General features: G+C 34.2%; 1 protein-coding gene across 1 annotated transcript in view; it reads left to right on the top strand.

Annotated features, from left to right (window-relative positions):
- LOC145333833 (phospholipid-transporting ATPase VD) overlaps window positions 1-14651 on the top strand; it is a 63991-nt gene extending 49340 nt beyond the window's left edge. The window contains exons 41-55 of the mRNA XM_080179088.1: window positions 23-161; window positions 582-705; window positions 1051-1115; window positions 1325-1485; window positions 1987-2154; window positions 3016-3104; window positions 3486-3592; window positions 8016-8106; window positions 8538-8634; window positions 9518-9595; window positions 9908-9997; window positions 10778-11260; window positions 11461-11774; window positions 12007-12051; window positions 14025-14651. Of these exons, the coding sequence (XP_080035214.1) occupies window positions 23-161; window positions 582-705; window positions 1051-1115; window positions 1325-1485; window positions 1987-2154; window positions 3016-3104; window positions 3486-3592; window positions 8016-8106; window positions 8538-8634; window positions 9518-9595; window positions 9908-9997; window positions 10778-10835 (1267 nt within the window). The 3' untranslated portion in view covers window positions 10836-11260; window positions 11461-11774; window positions 12007-12051; window positions 14025-14651. The remainder of the gene's footprint in view (window positions 1-22; window positions 162-581; window positions 706-1050; window positions 1116-1324; window positions 1486-1986; window positions 2155-3015; window positions 3105-3485; window positions 3593-8015; window positions 8107-8537; window positions 8635-9517; window positions 9596-9907; window positions 9998-10777; window positions 11261-11460; window positions 11775-12006; window positions 12052-14024) is intronic.
- The last annotated feature ends 581 nt before the right edge of the window (window positions 14652-15232 follow it).

The following is a 15232-nucleotide window of genomic DNA, read 5'->3' as shown; positions in this document are numbered from 1 at the left end:
CTTTGACCCTTTCCCTATTAAGGAGTCGTGATGCTGCAGAATCATCCATCAGAAACTACCTGGATCAGGCAAAACATTCCACCAGGACCAGAGAGAAAAGAGCCCTGGTGGTGGATGGAAAGACATTGGTCTATATTTTGGATAAACGTGCCAATATACAGGTTTGTTTTTTATCTTACCCGCAAAATAGACTAAAACCTGCTTTGGAACAATACTAAACTTAACTAAGAATGGTGGACCTATTGGTTAAGACATTTACAAGATATTACTGGACGAACATACATACATCCAGCTAAGCCACTGAAGGAGAAAGAGAGGGACCCTCCACTTATAATTTTCATTTTAAAAAGTAACAGTAAAAATAATTTTTCGGGGTTAAAATTTTTTTCTAGGGGTGATTTCTCTTGGGATGCTAGGGTGCTGGTGCATTCTCTAGACCTCTGAGAAGATAAGGAGAACCATGATATTAGTTCAGCAGTTATTAAGATCCTTTGTTACACTCACATTCATAGACAGAGAGACATCCTATTATTTTTACATACGGATAATCATCAAATGTTCATCAAAGTATTTTTCTGTAGGAACTATTCCTGGAACTAACTGAGCAATGTTGTGCCGTGTTGGGGTGTCGTGCCACCCCCCTGCAGAAAGCATACATTGTCAGGATTGTCAAAACTGAACTGAAAATGCATACGCTTGCTATCGGTGAGTTTGTTTTTGTAGCTTATAAGTCCTTTTGGATTTCCGTATTTCCTCGAATACTTTTGGGGAAATATAATTTTTTAGGCTGAGGCAATATCTAAACCAGATTAAACCAGATTGTACGTTTGTCTGTCTGCAAGTCTTTCAATTGTGGGAAATGTTATTTTTTCCTTGCTATACCAGGAAGCTTCCAAATAACTTTCTTTTGACTACGCTTCTCTTAAATGCTTTCATCCTTGTGTCCTTTAAACATATTTGTTAATATTCAAAACTCAAAAGTTAAATAAAATGAATATTGATAAAATAAGTGTAATAATTTCTTTATATCGTTAACTTTTTGTCTCTTAGGTGATGGAGCTAACGATGTTTCTATGATTCAAACAGCTGACATAGGCGTCGGAATTTCTGGACAGGTACAAAATTGTTTTTTAGGGGGAGGGAGGGGGGATTTTTACATCAATCTCGTAATCCCATTATCGTATCTAGAACAATCTAAAACAAAAAAGATTAAAGGACCCCCCCCCATTATTCTTGAAGGTGGGGAGGGTTTCTGTACTCTACTACCTACGCACTTTTAGAGAACCCGGCCTTTATTTTCTTAATAATCCTTTAATAATTACAGGAGGGTATGCAAGCTGTCATGGCGGCTGACTTTGCGGTCAGCAGGTTCCGTTTTGTTGAGAGGCTGCTCCTTGTTCACGGGCACTGGTGCTATGACCGCCTAGCGAGAATGGTCCTACACTTTTTCTACAAGAATGCCACTTTTGTTTTTGTTTGCTTCTGGTAAGTTTTTCTTTATTATTATATTTTGATTATTTAATAAGGTAAATAACTTTCATATAAAGCCTAGAGTTACCAAAGAAAGTTAGCTTTAAATGGTGGTCAAGCAGGTTTAGTTGATGCAGGTTTGCCCGGGGACTTCTTCTCCATCTCCCCGGCTAGGACCACTCCGGAAAAGCTTGCATCCTCGGTCCATAGCTTTGATTGGCAATGGATATATTCAGCTGTTATTTAGTGATTTAAATTTCTGTGATATTTTACTTCAAAAAAGGGTAACTGCTTTTTAAAAAATGAATGTTACCAAAAATGAAAATTGCTTTTGTGTTAGATAGGTATCTGAATATTTTACTGATTATCTTAAACATTAGCTTTAATAATATGTATGTATCTAATATCCAAGTCAAAAAATATAACTACAAGGCTAAAATTAAAAGGTGCCTTCAAATTCATAGATAATCTTTGTTTTATTAGATAATCCAGTGTGTAATGTTTTCCCTTATCTAGGTATCAGCTGTTTAACGGCTGGTCTGGACAAGTTATGATTGACCAAATGTACCTTATGCTGTTCAACCTCCTGTTTACCAGCCTGCCCCCGGTGGCCATTGGTGTGTTTGACCGTAATGCACCCGCTGATCTGCTTATTGCCAAACCAAAGTTGTACAGCGTCGGCAGGTAAATTAAGCATGGCTCGGCTTCTGTGAAATCTCACTGTTATAACTTTAAAATTCAGCTTGATGTCTAAACCGGTGACTAAGAGACAGTCAATCTTTTTAGAATTTTATGTTTTGCACACCGACAAGTTTAAGTTTGAGGTTTATGCGCGACTGAGGCGCGGCTGCCGAGCCCTGAAATTAGGGAAAAGGGGACAAATCGTTGGGTTTACGTCATATTTTCGTTATTTTACACTAAATCTAATTTAACTTTTACATATCTGAATATTTTTTGATAAAAATAAATTTTAGTACCTAGTTCTTATTCTGTTATATAAGTTTGAGGCATAATATTTTTAACTAAAATAATCCTTAATGAAAGCACTCGACCATTCTGTGTTGCAAAAAAAATAATAGATATTTATTGCGTCGTATAATAGATAACTTACCTTGGATACCTACTCAAATAAAAACCTAATTTGGTCAGGATTTTTATTTCAATATTTGTGGAAAATTGTCTGTAATTTAATACTATACATGATTCTTCAGTATGGCCGAGAACAGGTTCTAATCCAGCGGATATTAATCGATATCGAAGCCATACGGGAAAGGTGGTTAATTGTGTATGTAGAGTGTAGACTAACTGTAAGAATGGTTTTATTATTACTTGGATTTTACACTACACTTTCATGTTCTATAATGAAGTGTACCCTTTAGCGGGCTAAAATAACGATTTCCCCCATACCCCTCCTTTACCTCATCCCCTCCCCTCCTACTGGATAAACGGTCCAACCAATAAAGGCAAGGGGAAGTTAAAACCTAATTTAACAACAATTTTTCTCCTGTCATAATATCCACGTATATTCTACATCCATTATTTTAGAATGAGTACAGTGTACAAACCGTACAGTTTCTGGATAAATATGGCGGAGGCTCTGTATCAGTCAATATGCTTGTACTTCATTGCTCATGGTAATATTTCAATTCTCTTTGGATCTAGTAAGTAAAACGTTAGCTAAACTCTATTTTAACCAATTATTTTAAGAATGTAAAAAAGAATGAAAATTGCATATAATTAAGTCAGCTACCTTCAAAATGCCATTACGTGATTTATTGACAATACTTGAAATATTAAGTAGAAACTTACGTAATACAAAAGGTTTTGTACAACTATCTTGAAAACTAAGGCGAAAGCGCTCAAACTGAAATAGCTTATACCTAATGGGAAATGTATTTGATTTAGGTATTTGTTATTGGTAAACTAAAACTAAGGCCAGAATTATTTTTCACAATGATTACTGCCATGACTTTCTGTTTTAGAGATCTTTAGGGACAATTTGATATTTAATTTAGGTACTTATATTGGGAGTAATGTTGGTATATGGGAATGGGGAACTCTTGTGTGTTCCCAGTGTATTGCAGTCATGCTGGTTCAACTAGGAGTAGAAACTAAATCTTGGGTAAGATTAATGTTTTACTTTTCATCCACCAAAAATAAAGATTAGGTATAGAAGCAAACTATTTTTAAACTTGGATATGTTGTAAAGTATCTTTTAAAGCGTTTAAAAGATCTTACACTTTAAATTAACTAATATTGTATATTAAATAAGGGGGGGGTTTTTAATGCAACCATCTCGTAATCAGTGATTAAATGGCACTTAGAATTCGAATTTCGATCTGAAATTTTGCATGAGTAATCCTTGGTAGGTCTATTTTCCCTAAATCGAATAAAAAGTTGGAAAAGTATCGACTGGCGGCTGGCAGCTCAGCCGTTTAGCCGTTTTTTGCCTATTTTCAGGGCAAATTCATCATTAATTACATAGATATCAACTTTTAAAGACATATTTTTGGTCTAATTCATGGTAAATGATAGCAATAACCATTTTTAAAATTTCTTGTACCAGCTGCTAAACGGCTGGAACCGGCTGAAAACGGCTGGAAGCTGCCAAGAGTATGAAGGGTAATTATGGCTTGTGACGTGTCTAGGGGTAGGTTTTTATGGCTGCTGAGCTCAAAAATACTTCCAAAGATAGTGGCCGCTCATCCGTATGGCAGCTGGGTAACAGCTGCAGCTCAGCTGGGAGCGGCCAAGAGTAGAATGAGTAGATAGGGCTTGTGACGTGTCTAATGGTAGGTTTTTATGGGTGCTGAGCTCAAAAATACTACCAAAAATAGTGGCGGCCCATCCATATGGCAGCTGGGTAACAGCTGCAGCTCAGCTGGGAGCGGCCAAGAGTAAAATGTGTAGATAGGGCTTGTGACGTGTCTAGTGGTAGGTTTTTATGGGTGCTAAGCTCAAAAATACTACCAAAAATAGTGGCGGCCCATCCATATGGCAGCTGGGTAACAGCTGCAGCTCAGCTGGGAGCTGCCAAGAGTATGAAGGGTAGATATTGCTTGTGACATGTCTAGAGATAGGTTTTTATGGCTGCTGAGCTCAAAAATACTTCCAAAAATAGTGGCCGCCCATCCATATGGCAGCTGGGTAACTGCTGCAGCTCAGCTGGGAGCGGCCAAGAGTAGAATAAGTAGATAGGGCTTGTGACATGTCTAGGGGTAGGTTTTTATGGGTGCTGAGCTCAAAAATACTACCATAAATAGTGGAGGCCCATCCATATGGCAGCTGGGTAACAGCTGCAGCTCAGCTGGGAGCGGCCAAGAGTAGTATGAGTACATAAGGCTTGTGACGTATCTATTGTTAGGTTTTTATGGGTGCTGACCTTAAAAATGCTACATAAGAGAGTGGTGGCCCACCCATATGGCAGCTGGGTAACAGCTGCAGCTTAGCTGGGAGTGGCCAAGAGTAAAATGTGTAGATAGGGCTTATGACGTGTCTAGTGGTAGGTTTTTATGGGTGCTGACCTCAAAAATACTACTCAAAATAGGGTGGCCCATCCAAATGGCAGTGGGGTAACAGCTGCAGCTCAGCTGGGAGTGGCCAAGAGCAGAATGAGAAGATAGGTCTTGTGGCGTGTCTAGGGGTTGGTTTTTATGAAAGCTGAGCTGAAATTATTACCAAAAATAGTAGCGGCCCATCCATATTGCAGCTGGGTAACAGCTGCAGCTCAGCTAGGAGCTGCCAAGAGTAGAATGAGTAGATAGGGCTTGTGACATGTGTAACGGTAGGTTTTTATGGGGGTGTTGAGCTCAAAAATACTACCAAAAATAGTGGCGGCTCATCCATATGGCAGCTGGGTAACAACTGCAGCTCAGCTGGGAGCAGCCAAGAGTAGAAAGAGTACATAGGGCTTGTGACGTGTCAAGGGGTAGGTTTTTATGGCTGCTAAGCTCAAAAAAAAATACCAAAACTAGTGGTGGCCCATCCATATGGTTGCTGGGTAACATCTGCAGCTGTGCAGTAAGCCGTTGTTTAAGACTAAGCTGTAAGCACTTTTTAGGACTATTGAAGGATAACTAAATATTGAATATTTCAGTATTGATTTAGTTGTTAAACAGCTGAAATTGGCTGAGAACTGTTACCAACAGATAAAAGTAAAAGTTTAAGACATAGCTTGTGATGTGTCAAGGAGAATATCAAAAAATTTATTATTTCAGTAGAATTAAACTTCTCCCAATTTACATTATAACTTTATTTCATGGACATATTACTAGTAACACTTTTCTAATTTCTAGATTTCACTAAAAACTACCAAAAACGTCTGAAAACAGTTATCAACAGCAAAAGTATATGTTGTAGATATAGCATGTGACATTTCTAGGGGTAGGTTATTAACTTTTTATGGGGGTGTTGAGCTCAAAAATACTACCAATAATAGTGGGGGCCCATCCATATGGACGCTGGGTAACAGCTACAGCTGAGCAGCAGCCGTTACCCCGATGACATATGGATGGGCCTTTCTATTTTTGGGGAGTATTAATAAGCTTGGCACCCATAAAAACTTACCCCACACATCACAAGCTATGTCTTAAACTTTTACTTTTATCTGTTGGTTACTGTTCTCAGCCAATTTTAGCTGTTTAACAACTAAATCAATACTGAAATATTCAATATTTGGTTATCCTTCAATAGTCCCAAAAGTGCTTACAGCTGAGTCTTAAACAACGGCTTACTGCACAGCTGCAGCTGTTACCCAGCAATCATATGAATGGGCCACCACTATTTTTGGTATTTTTTTTAGCTTAGCACCTATAAAACCTACCTCTTGGCACGTCACAAGCCCTATGTACTCATTTTACTCATGGCTGCTCCCAGCTGAGCTGCAGTTGTTACCCAGCTGCAATATGGATGAGCTGCCACTATTTTTGGTAGTATTGTAGAAAATATGGTGTTGTAATATGGAAACAAACCTACGTCATCAATGTTGCAGAGCACAAACAGAGAGAAGCTCTGGCAGTCTTGTGTGTAACCTTCTTGGAGCAAGATCACTTGCTTTGGGAATTGACACAGACAAAAGTGCATTGAGTTATATAGTGTTAATTATCATATTTTTAATATTTTTCAATATTATAATCATTTAACCTGTAATTGAATTAATACATTATCATTAGTAAAAAATCTGTTTGTCATTATTTCGGCTATGCTACAGTATTTTTGAGCTCAGACCAACCCCTGTTACCCAGCAACCATATGGATGGACCACCACTATTTTCGGTAGTTTTTTTGAGCTTATCACCCATAAAAACCTACCCCTAGACACGTCACAATCCCTATCTACTCATTCTACTCTTAGCCGCTCCAAGCTGAGCTGTAGCTGTTACCCAGCTGCCATATGGATGGGCCGATACTATTTTTGGTAGCATTTTTGAGCTCAGCACCCATAAAAACCTACCCCTAGACACGTCACAAGCACTATATAATTATTCTACTCTTGGCCGCTCCCAGCTGAGCTGCCATATGGATAGATTCCTTGATACTTATTCTACTCTTGGCTGAGCTGCAGCTGTTATCCAGCCGCCATATGGATGGGCAGCCACTATTTTTGGAAGTATTTTTGAGCTCAGCAGCCATAAAAACCTACCCCTAGACACGTCACAAGCCATATTACTCTTCATACTCTTGGCGGCTCCCAGCTGAGCTGCAGCTGTTACCCAGCTGCCATATGGATGGGCTGCCACTATTTTTGGTAGTATTTTTGAGCTCAGCACCCATAAAAACCTACCATTAGACACATCACAAGCCCTATCTACTCATTCTACTCTTGGCCGCTCCCAGCTGAGCTGCAGCTGTTACCCAGCTGCCATATGGATGAGCGGCCACTATTTTTGGAAGTATTTTTGAGCTCAGCAGCCATAAAAACCTACCCCTAGACACGTCACAAGCCATAATTACCCTTCATACTCTTGGCAGCTCCCAGCCGTTTTCAGCCGGTTCCAGCCGTTTAGCAGCTGGTACAAGAAATTTTAAAAATGGTTATTGCTATCATTTACCATGAATTAGACCAAAAATATTTCTTTAAAAGTTGATTCCTATGTAATTAATGATGAATTTGCCCTGAAAATAGGCAAAAAACGGCTAAACGGCTGAGCTGCCAGCCGCCAGCCGATACTTTTCCAACTTTTTATTCGATTTAGGGAAAATAGACCTACCAAGGATTACTCATGCAAAATTTCAGATCGAAATTCGAATTCTAAGTGCCATTTAATCACTGATTACGAGATGGTTGCATTAAAAACCCCCCCCTTTACCCAGGACTGGAGGGGATATTGGACTGTAATTTTTACTGGTCCCAAAATGTTGTATAAAAATGCTGTCTTCTTATTCGTTGGCTTAAAACTTTTGGGTACTTTTATTGTCATTGATTTGTTGATACAACCAGTAGCGTGAAGTGTCCAAACTTTAAATCCAAACATAAATCAGTTTATTATCCATTAGTCGTATCCCTTAAGATCCCTGGATTTAACTGATGCTGATTTATATTGTAGACCATTGTGCACTGGTTAGCCATGCTGATCTCTGTTGGATTATACCTGGCCTTTGGTCTCATCTACAATGCTGTTTGCTCTGATTGTGCAGGTATAGACAAGTAAATTCCAGCATAACTCCGAATTTTTCGCTTGATCAAAACCGGTTTTGAAAAATGATAAAAATCCATTTAACGTATGGTATTAGAGACAGATAAGGAAAAAAAATTCCCAGAGTTAATCAACAATTATACAGCATTCCCTATCGTATAACAACAATATTTATTTATACTTATATAAGTGTAAAATTGTATGTATCAAATGCTTTATACAAGTCTAAAATACACAAATTAAAATTTTACATTGTATAGGTGTGGCAAACATTGTCTTATCCATTAAGATCTCTGTATATAAGTGAAACAGAATTCCCTATCATATACAATAACATAATGTACCTAGATTTAATATATTTATAAAATTGTGTAGTATCAAATGCTTCCTTTAGGTCTAAAATTCACAAACAAATATTTTTTTTATTTTCAGGTGTAACAAACCCGTATATGGTGATGCAGCATTCTCTATCAGACCCAAAACATTATCTAGTCTTAGCTTTAACAATGGTAGTTTCTGCTTTACCAAGGTAAAACAGTTTTTCTTGTAGTGCAGATCTTCATAATTAATTTACTATGTCCAAAAAAGTACAAAATATTTGCTAGCTTTAACTTTACCCAAGTATTTTAATTTACTTAAAAAAATATTTATAAACAAAGATCTATGAAATACTTATGTAAACATAATTGTTATTAATAATAGAAATATGACTTAATTTTAATGATTGTTAACCCACAACCCACTAAAGTATCAATTTGTTTCCACCAAAAAATCAATTCGAAATATTTTAGAAAATGTGTTTCACTCTAGTAGTAAAAGGGAACTATCCACGATCAAGAGCAAGTGATTCTAAGCACCTTCCAGCATTTATCCATAGTATTTTTTTAGTGAATATACTAGGTTTATGTTTGATATTTGGTTTATCGTCTCGAAAGTTAGGTTTCACCATGGTTTTATATGAAAAAATTTTGAAATGTAAACATTTTTAAAAGCAATATCATCCAACGCTTTGTTGAGTTCAAAGGACAAAATAAAATAACACGGCAGAAAAGTATCAAATGCTGTAAATTGCAAAAGTACATTAATTAAACTGTTTACAATATTACAAGATACCAAACCTTTTTCTAAATATACATTTTTAATTAAAATAATATACTTTTGTGTCAAAGATTTTAAACAACAGTTTGAACTCATCAAAACATTTGATGATATTGCACCAAACAATGCTTAACATTTCTAAGTTTTTTTCATATAAAGCCATGGTGAAACCTAACTTTTTAGTCGATAAAGCAAATATTAAACATAAACCTAGTATATTTATTAAAAAAAATACTATAGATCAATCCTGGAAGGTGCTTAGAATCACTTGCTCTTGTTCGTGGATAGTCCCCTTTATCAATTTGATATTTCAGGGTTTTTTGTCGGGTGATAGAGAACACATTCTGGCCATCTGATGTTGTACAAGCTGTCAAGGAAAGAAGATACTTCAGGTATGTTTAGTAAAGGTTTTTGTAATCATTAGTGTTCGTAGTTTTAACATTACATTTACTGATTCTTCCCTAAGAAACATCATAATAACTGGTTTTTTTGCGAACACTTCAAATTATTAAAAAAAATTCTTGATGTTATGTTAGGTTGAGTAAAGGTTAGAAGAGCCATCGGGGGCTATTACCCCGTAGCTGTAGGGTCTCGCATGGTTAGAGGTATACGTTTTAGTAATTGAAATGAAATGGGGGATTTTTTCTTAAACTTTCAGGCAACTGCTTTTTAAAACTTGATAATTAAGATACATTTAATTTTAGGGATATGGAAAAGAAGAAAAAGAAAAGTTTGACCGCCTCTAATTCTGGTTATATTGCCTCAAACGGTAATGGACAACCTAGACTTCCAAGGTAAAGACAATCATATTCTTTTTATTTATCGCAATTCTCACTAAGGAACTACCAGGGAGGGAGAAGAAAGGACTGTAAATTACACTGTTACTCATAGTTTTATAAACATGGTCTCTCATGCGTTGCTCTAAAGATTTGGGTTTTTTATTTAATTATGATCAGTTGGTTCAATCTAGCAGTGTCTAAACTTAATAGTTGGGAATGTTTTTTAGTTTATCGTCAACTAGAGGCCTCTAGGGGTACTTGAGGAGAGGGAGTCGAATTTGATAACTCAATTTATTATTTGAGATTTTAAAAGAAAAAGTAAAAGAATGTGGGGTTTTTTTTTTTGGGGGGGGGGGTAATTTTTTTCTAGGGGTGAATTCTTAAGGAAGTGTGGTGGTAGCCTCGCTAAATCGGGACCTAGGAGAAGCTACCCTGTTAAGGAGAACCCGATCGGTTCAGAGGTTAGCGAGATCCTTCGGTACAAACAAACAGACAGACAAATAGACAAACACGCATCCTGTTACTTTATTGTAAGGATTGTCCTATCCCTTAAGATAACTTAAAACCACAATTTTTCTTGTCTTATATATCTTAGTGCCACTTTTAAATATTGGCGATTTCTCTTGGTACTAGTAGGGTGGTGGTACCCTCCTCAAAACAGTTATAAACCTTCCAAGGAACTATGAAAAGCTACATTGTAAAGACATTGTTCAGCAGTTAGCGAGATCCTTCGGTACAAAGAGACACACTCTGATCATCTTACTTTATTATAAGGATTGTATTTATTTTTTTCAGGGCTTCAAGTATGGACAATGCGACCACCGTAACTACAGTTGAAATGGCCCATATGTAGTGTAGACAGATACACAAGATATATAATAGATATCAAATTTAGACATCAAATAGACAATACAAACATATTGTTGCCAGCCATCAACTAATCTCAAATTTTTCGGGGGTAAAAAGAAAATAACCTGAATCTAGGAAGAAAATGTTTTGCTAAAAGTTTTAAGCGACAGAGGAATTTCATTAGCCATATTATATATTTTAAGAATTTAAATATAAAAAAAACTGTTATGAAACAAATTAAATTCTATATTTGTCTCTAAACTAGAAATAAAATATGTTAAATTTTCTTAATTTTATTAAGATAAAAGTTAAGTAGAATTGTTAAGTTAAGATATTATTTAATAAAATGTTACCAGTGCATGACAAACATTGATTCTGAAATTATTTATAAAGCAAGTTATAATTGCATTTAATATTATTAATTTTACAGTAGGGATTTTGAATTAACTTTTTATTACTTGTGATGATTATGTTTTGTCATGTATGTTCTTATTGAAAAGAAATTGAATTGCTTTATATCTTTGTTGAAAAATCCTATTTTTGTGAACTTAAAGAAATTGTAGTATGAGGAAAAAGTAAAATGATCACTCAAGTGAATAAAGATGAATTCAAAATCTCCACTGTAATAGTTTAAATTGTAATGTAGTGAAATGTAGTAATAATGTAACTAACAGTCTTTATTATAGCATAATAACAATAAATTATAATATATTAGACATTACTTAAATTAAAAGTACAATTTACAATAGGTGAAATTAATATACAAGTATAAAACTATTCTAATGTGCCTCTTTATTTTTGTACTTAAATAATGAGAATGTAGAATTTAAATATTAGCTAAGAAATGATTCTAAATGAATTTAAGTACCTTTTATAAATATTGTTGTGCTTTAAGATAATATGATAACTATTTATGAAAATATTTTTAATTGAATGAGTTCAAGTCGATAGGATAGGCATTTTTCGCTACCTAGTTTTTTTCGAAATACATTTGTGATTATTTTATATCTAAATTTGAGTTAGATAGAAATCTTCTATCGAACTATAAATTTTGCCATTAACCTTTTTTTTATAATATTCATACACCAAAATGTTTTATGTGTCCTTTGATCACATAAATAATACCAACATGGTTGGTGAGAAATGCCCCCCTTGACTTTTATGATTATTTTTAGGAATTAAAACATATTATTTGATACTTTTCTATTGCTCATTGTTTTGTAAGTGGTTTTATTAATATTATGAATCTTATTTTCTATTTAAGATGTTAAAATTTGCAATATAAAATGTATAATAGTTATGTATCGCATCGTATTTTAGACTGCTTTCCGCGGATATTAAAATAAAAAATTATAAGCTGAAAATCCATCCTTTTTTATCCCCGGGGTCTGAAAACCCGGGCTAACAAAACTAGTGTTAATTTTATGATTTCAAATTTAATATTTGTAGAAAGTCGTCCGTAATACAATGCCATACATGATTTTTCAGTTTGACTGAGAATCGGTTCTAATCCAGCGGATATTAATCGGTTCCAAAGTCACACTGTAATATTGAATCTAAATATACTTCTCTCTATCTACCTAGTGAATTTAGTAATAGAATCTATTTTCATGACTAACTATGATTCTTAGCTCAGTAGAACTTAATTTATCGTCTGTTGTCCTACCTTTGTAATAACTGGTTGTAGTTTAGCATTTAGACCAACGAAGGCGTTTATTTTCTCTGTTTTACAATTTATATTCTTAGATTTTGAATCTTTAAAAAATTTAGAATTTTATCTTTTCTTAATTTCTTTCCCCATTCTAATGAATTTTTTTTGTAATTTTTTATAAAATAGGCGAACTATTGTTGAGTAAAATATTAAGAATTTAGAATGTTTTGATAAATATTTATGTTATAGAATTATCTCTTATATGTTAGTAATGAATTATGTGGGATTGGATTTAGTTTTCTAAAAAAAACAATTAGGAGAATATATAAAAAAAACTATTTTACCACGTGAAGAAATTGGCAGAAAGTCTGGATGATGACCCATCTTTTATGTAAATGTGATGTTTCAGTGTTGCCCCCATTTTATTTTTTCATCATCAATTAATCTCCATTGCCATTTCCCTGTTGTCTATTTGTTTAACAGAATATATTTCCCTTCCCAAAGAAATATTCTGAAACAAGGATGACAACATCCATAAAAGCGAAGCTCTGAAATGGGAAGACAAACGAACATTAACACTAGAGTGTCAGAACTGAATAAGCAGAATATTAATGCATAAATCTAAACAAAATTGTAAGCAAATTTGTTGCAAAACTGCATAAATGATACTGTTTAAGGACATACCAAAAGGACTTGATTATAGAGAGGCTTATGATATTTTACCTTGCTGTATTAGGAATCAATTGAATCGGATTTGAACAAAAAAAAATTTGTTGTAAAAAAAATAAAAAAATCAGCATGTTTTAAATAGGTGTAGGTACTTTCTAGTAACAATTATAGAGTTGCTGCGCTTTCTAAGTCGTACTTTACTGTTATAGGAATCATCATGCAAAGTTTAAAGTCGATAGGACAATTCTAACCTGTTTAAATTAATGAAAAGAGCTAACCGTAACGGAAGGACGGACCGACCCTAATTATAGAATAGCTTCGCTTTAAAAAATGAGAAATTTACTGTCATGAAAAGATTGTATAGAAAATTAATTCTTCCGTTACAGAGTGTGAAGAATCAGGGATATCAAGGATAAGGCATCTAAAGAAAAAAAAGCTCTTATTATAAAGTTGGTTGTCAATCATTCTTTTGATATGAGAGTAAACCACTTCCTCCATGATTATCCATCAAATGCCTTTATTAAGTCAAAACTACAAAATTAATGCTTTAATAAAATTTCTATTAGACTTAAATTCATTCGCAAAAATTTTTGTTTGAAGAAATTACTTTTCTTTTGAATGTTAATCCTTTTTTTCCTGATAAAAAAACAGTCATAGTTGAAAATTTGACATTTTTTGAAAGATTTTTTAGAGGGATTTTTCCTGCAGTCAAATGAGAACTCGTAAACTAACAAATAGCTTTTGCATGATAAAATTCTAGAAAACATAACGTTTTGAAAAATTAAAGACTTGATAGTTTTATGCCATATTCTTTAAACCCTGGATTTGATAAATGACATAATTAAATATTATTATTTTAATTAATGTTATTAGGAAAGAAAATACAATAGCTCCTCAATATTAAGTTAACTGAAACGTCATACCTACATTTTTGTCAATTTTGTAACAGTGACGTGTTTTTGTTGTGTAAGGTTTGCAGGGATATAGGGTATAGGTAAATAAAAAATAATCAGTAATCTATAAGGGAGTCCTTATATAAAATTAACAAGATGCATGTCTCTCAGGGTGTAGTTAAAGATCTTGCTAACCGCTGAACTGATGTGGTTCTCCTTTACAGTGAACCTTTTTGTAACTTAGGGAAGACTACAACAATTTTGGGGGAAGGTACCTTAACCCTCCCAAGAGAAATCATTCCCCCCCCCCAAAAAAAAACAAAACAACAACTTTATTCTATCTCGTAAATGTTCTTAGAGGCCTCTAGGGGTGTATTATAAATCAAGAACTTTTTTTTGTAGAAAGTTTCGCTTTGAATTACGTTTTGTATGTAGTATATTTTTATTTCCCTATCCCTATATCCCTGAAGGATTTTCCCTATTTCTGTGATAGTAAATATATTTGGTACATGAATGTTTAATTTGAAATATGCTGCTTTATTATTATTGTTTAAACTATGTAAAATATTGAAATATTTTGTAAAAATAGACTTATTAATATTTTCTATTTCAAGTTTTCTCTTTATTATTTAGTAGTATTTATATGTGACTATTTCAGATTCATTCTAAAATGGTTTGTTAATATATTATATATGTGTTAAGAAGCACTTGTAAGTTTGGTGAAAAATTATTAAGGGTTACTGCTTCTCTTTAATTTTATCTAGGTATATTTTTTATAAACATCCTAGAAAGCTAAAAAATCAGGTATTGCTTCGTATAAACAGGTATTAAAGAAGCTTAATTAAATAAATATCTGCATCTTGTATTTGGATGGGGGGGGGGGGCAACTCTTCGTAGAAAAGACGACCTTTTTTGTCTACCCCAAAAATATTATTTTATATTTATTTCGCTTGTTGGCTATACCTTATTAAGGCTCAATGTTAGTGCTTAGTTATAATTTAGGACAGATTTTTTACCTGAAACGTAATACATAGTTATCAAAGTGGTTTTAGGAGTGGCTGCGTAATTGTTAATATGTGTATCAAATATATATAATATTTTTCTACAGTAGGTGAAGTAAAATACTTACATTATATGTAGGGGACTTAGGTTACGTGATTCTGTAGTGTGACAGTAGACTTTAGAGCT

Source organism: Acartia tonsa, chromosome 12 (assembly GCF_053477335.1).
Source record: "Acartia tonsa isolate MP-2025a chromosome 12, ASM5347733v1, whole genome shotgun sequence".
Taxonomy (NCBI): Eukaryota; Metazoa; Arthropoda; class Copepoda; order Calanoida; family Acartiidae; genus Acartia; species Acartia tonsa.
This window is presented reverse-complemented; position numbering and strand designations above follow the sequence as displayed.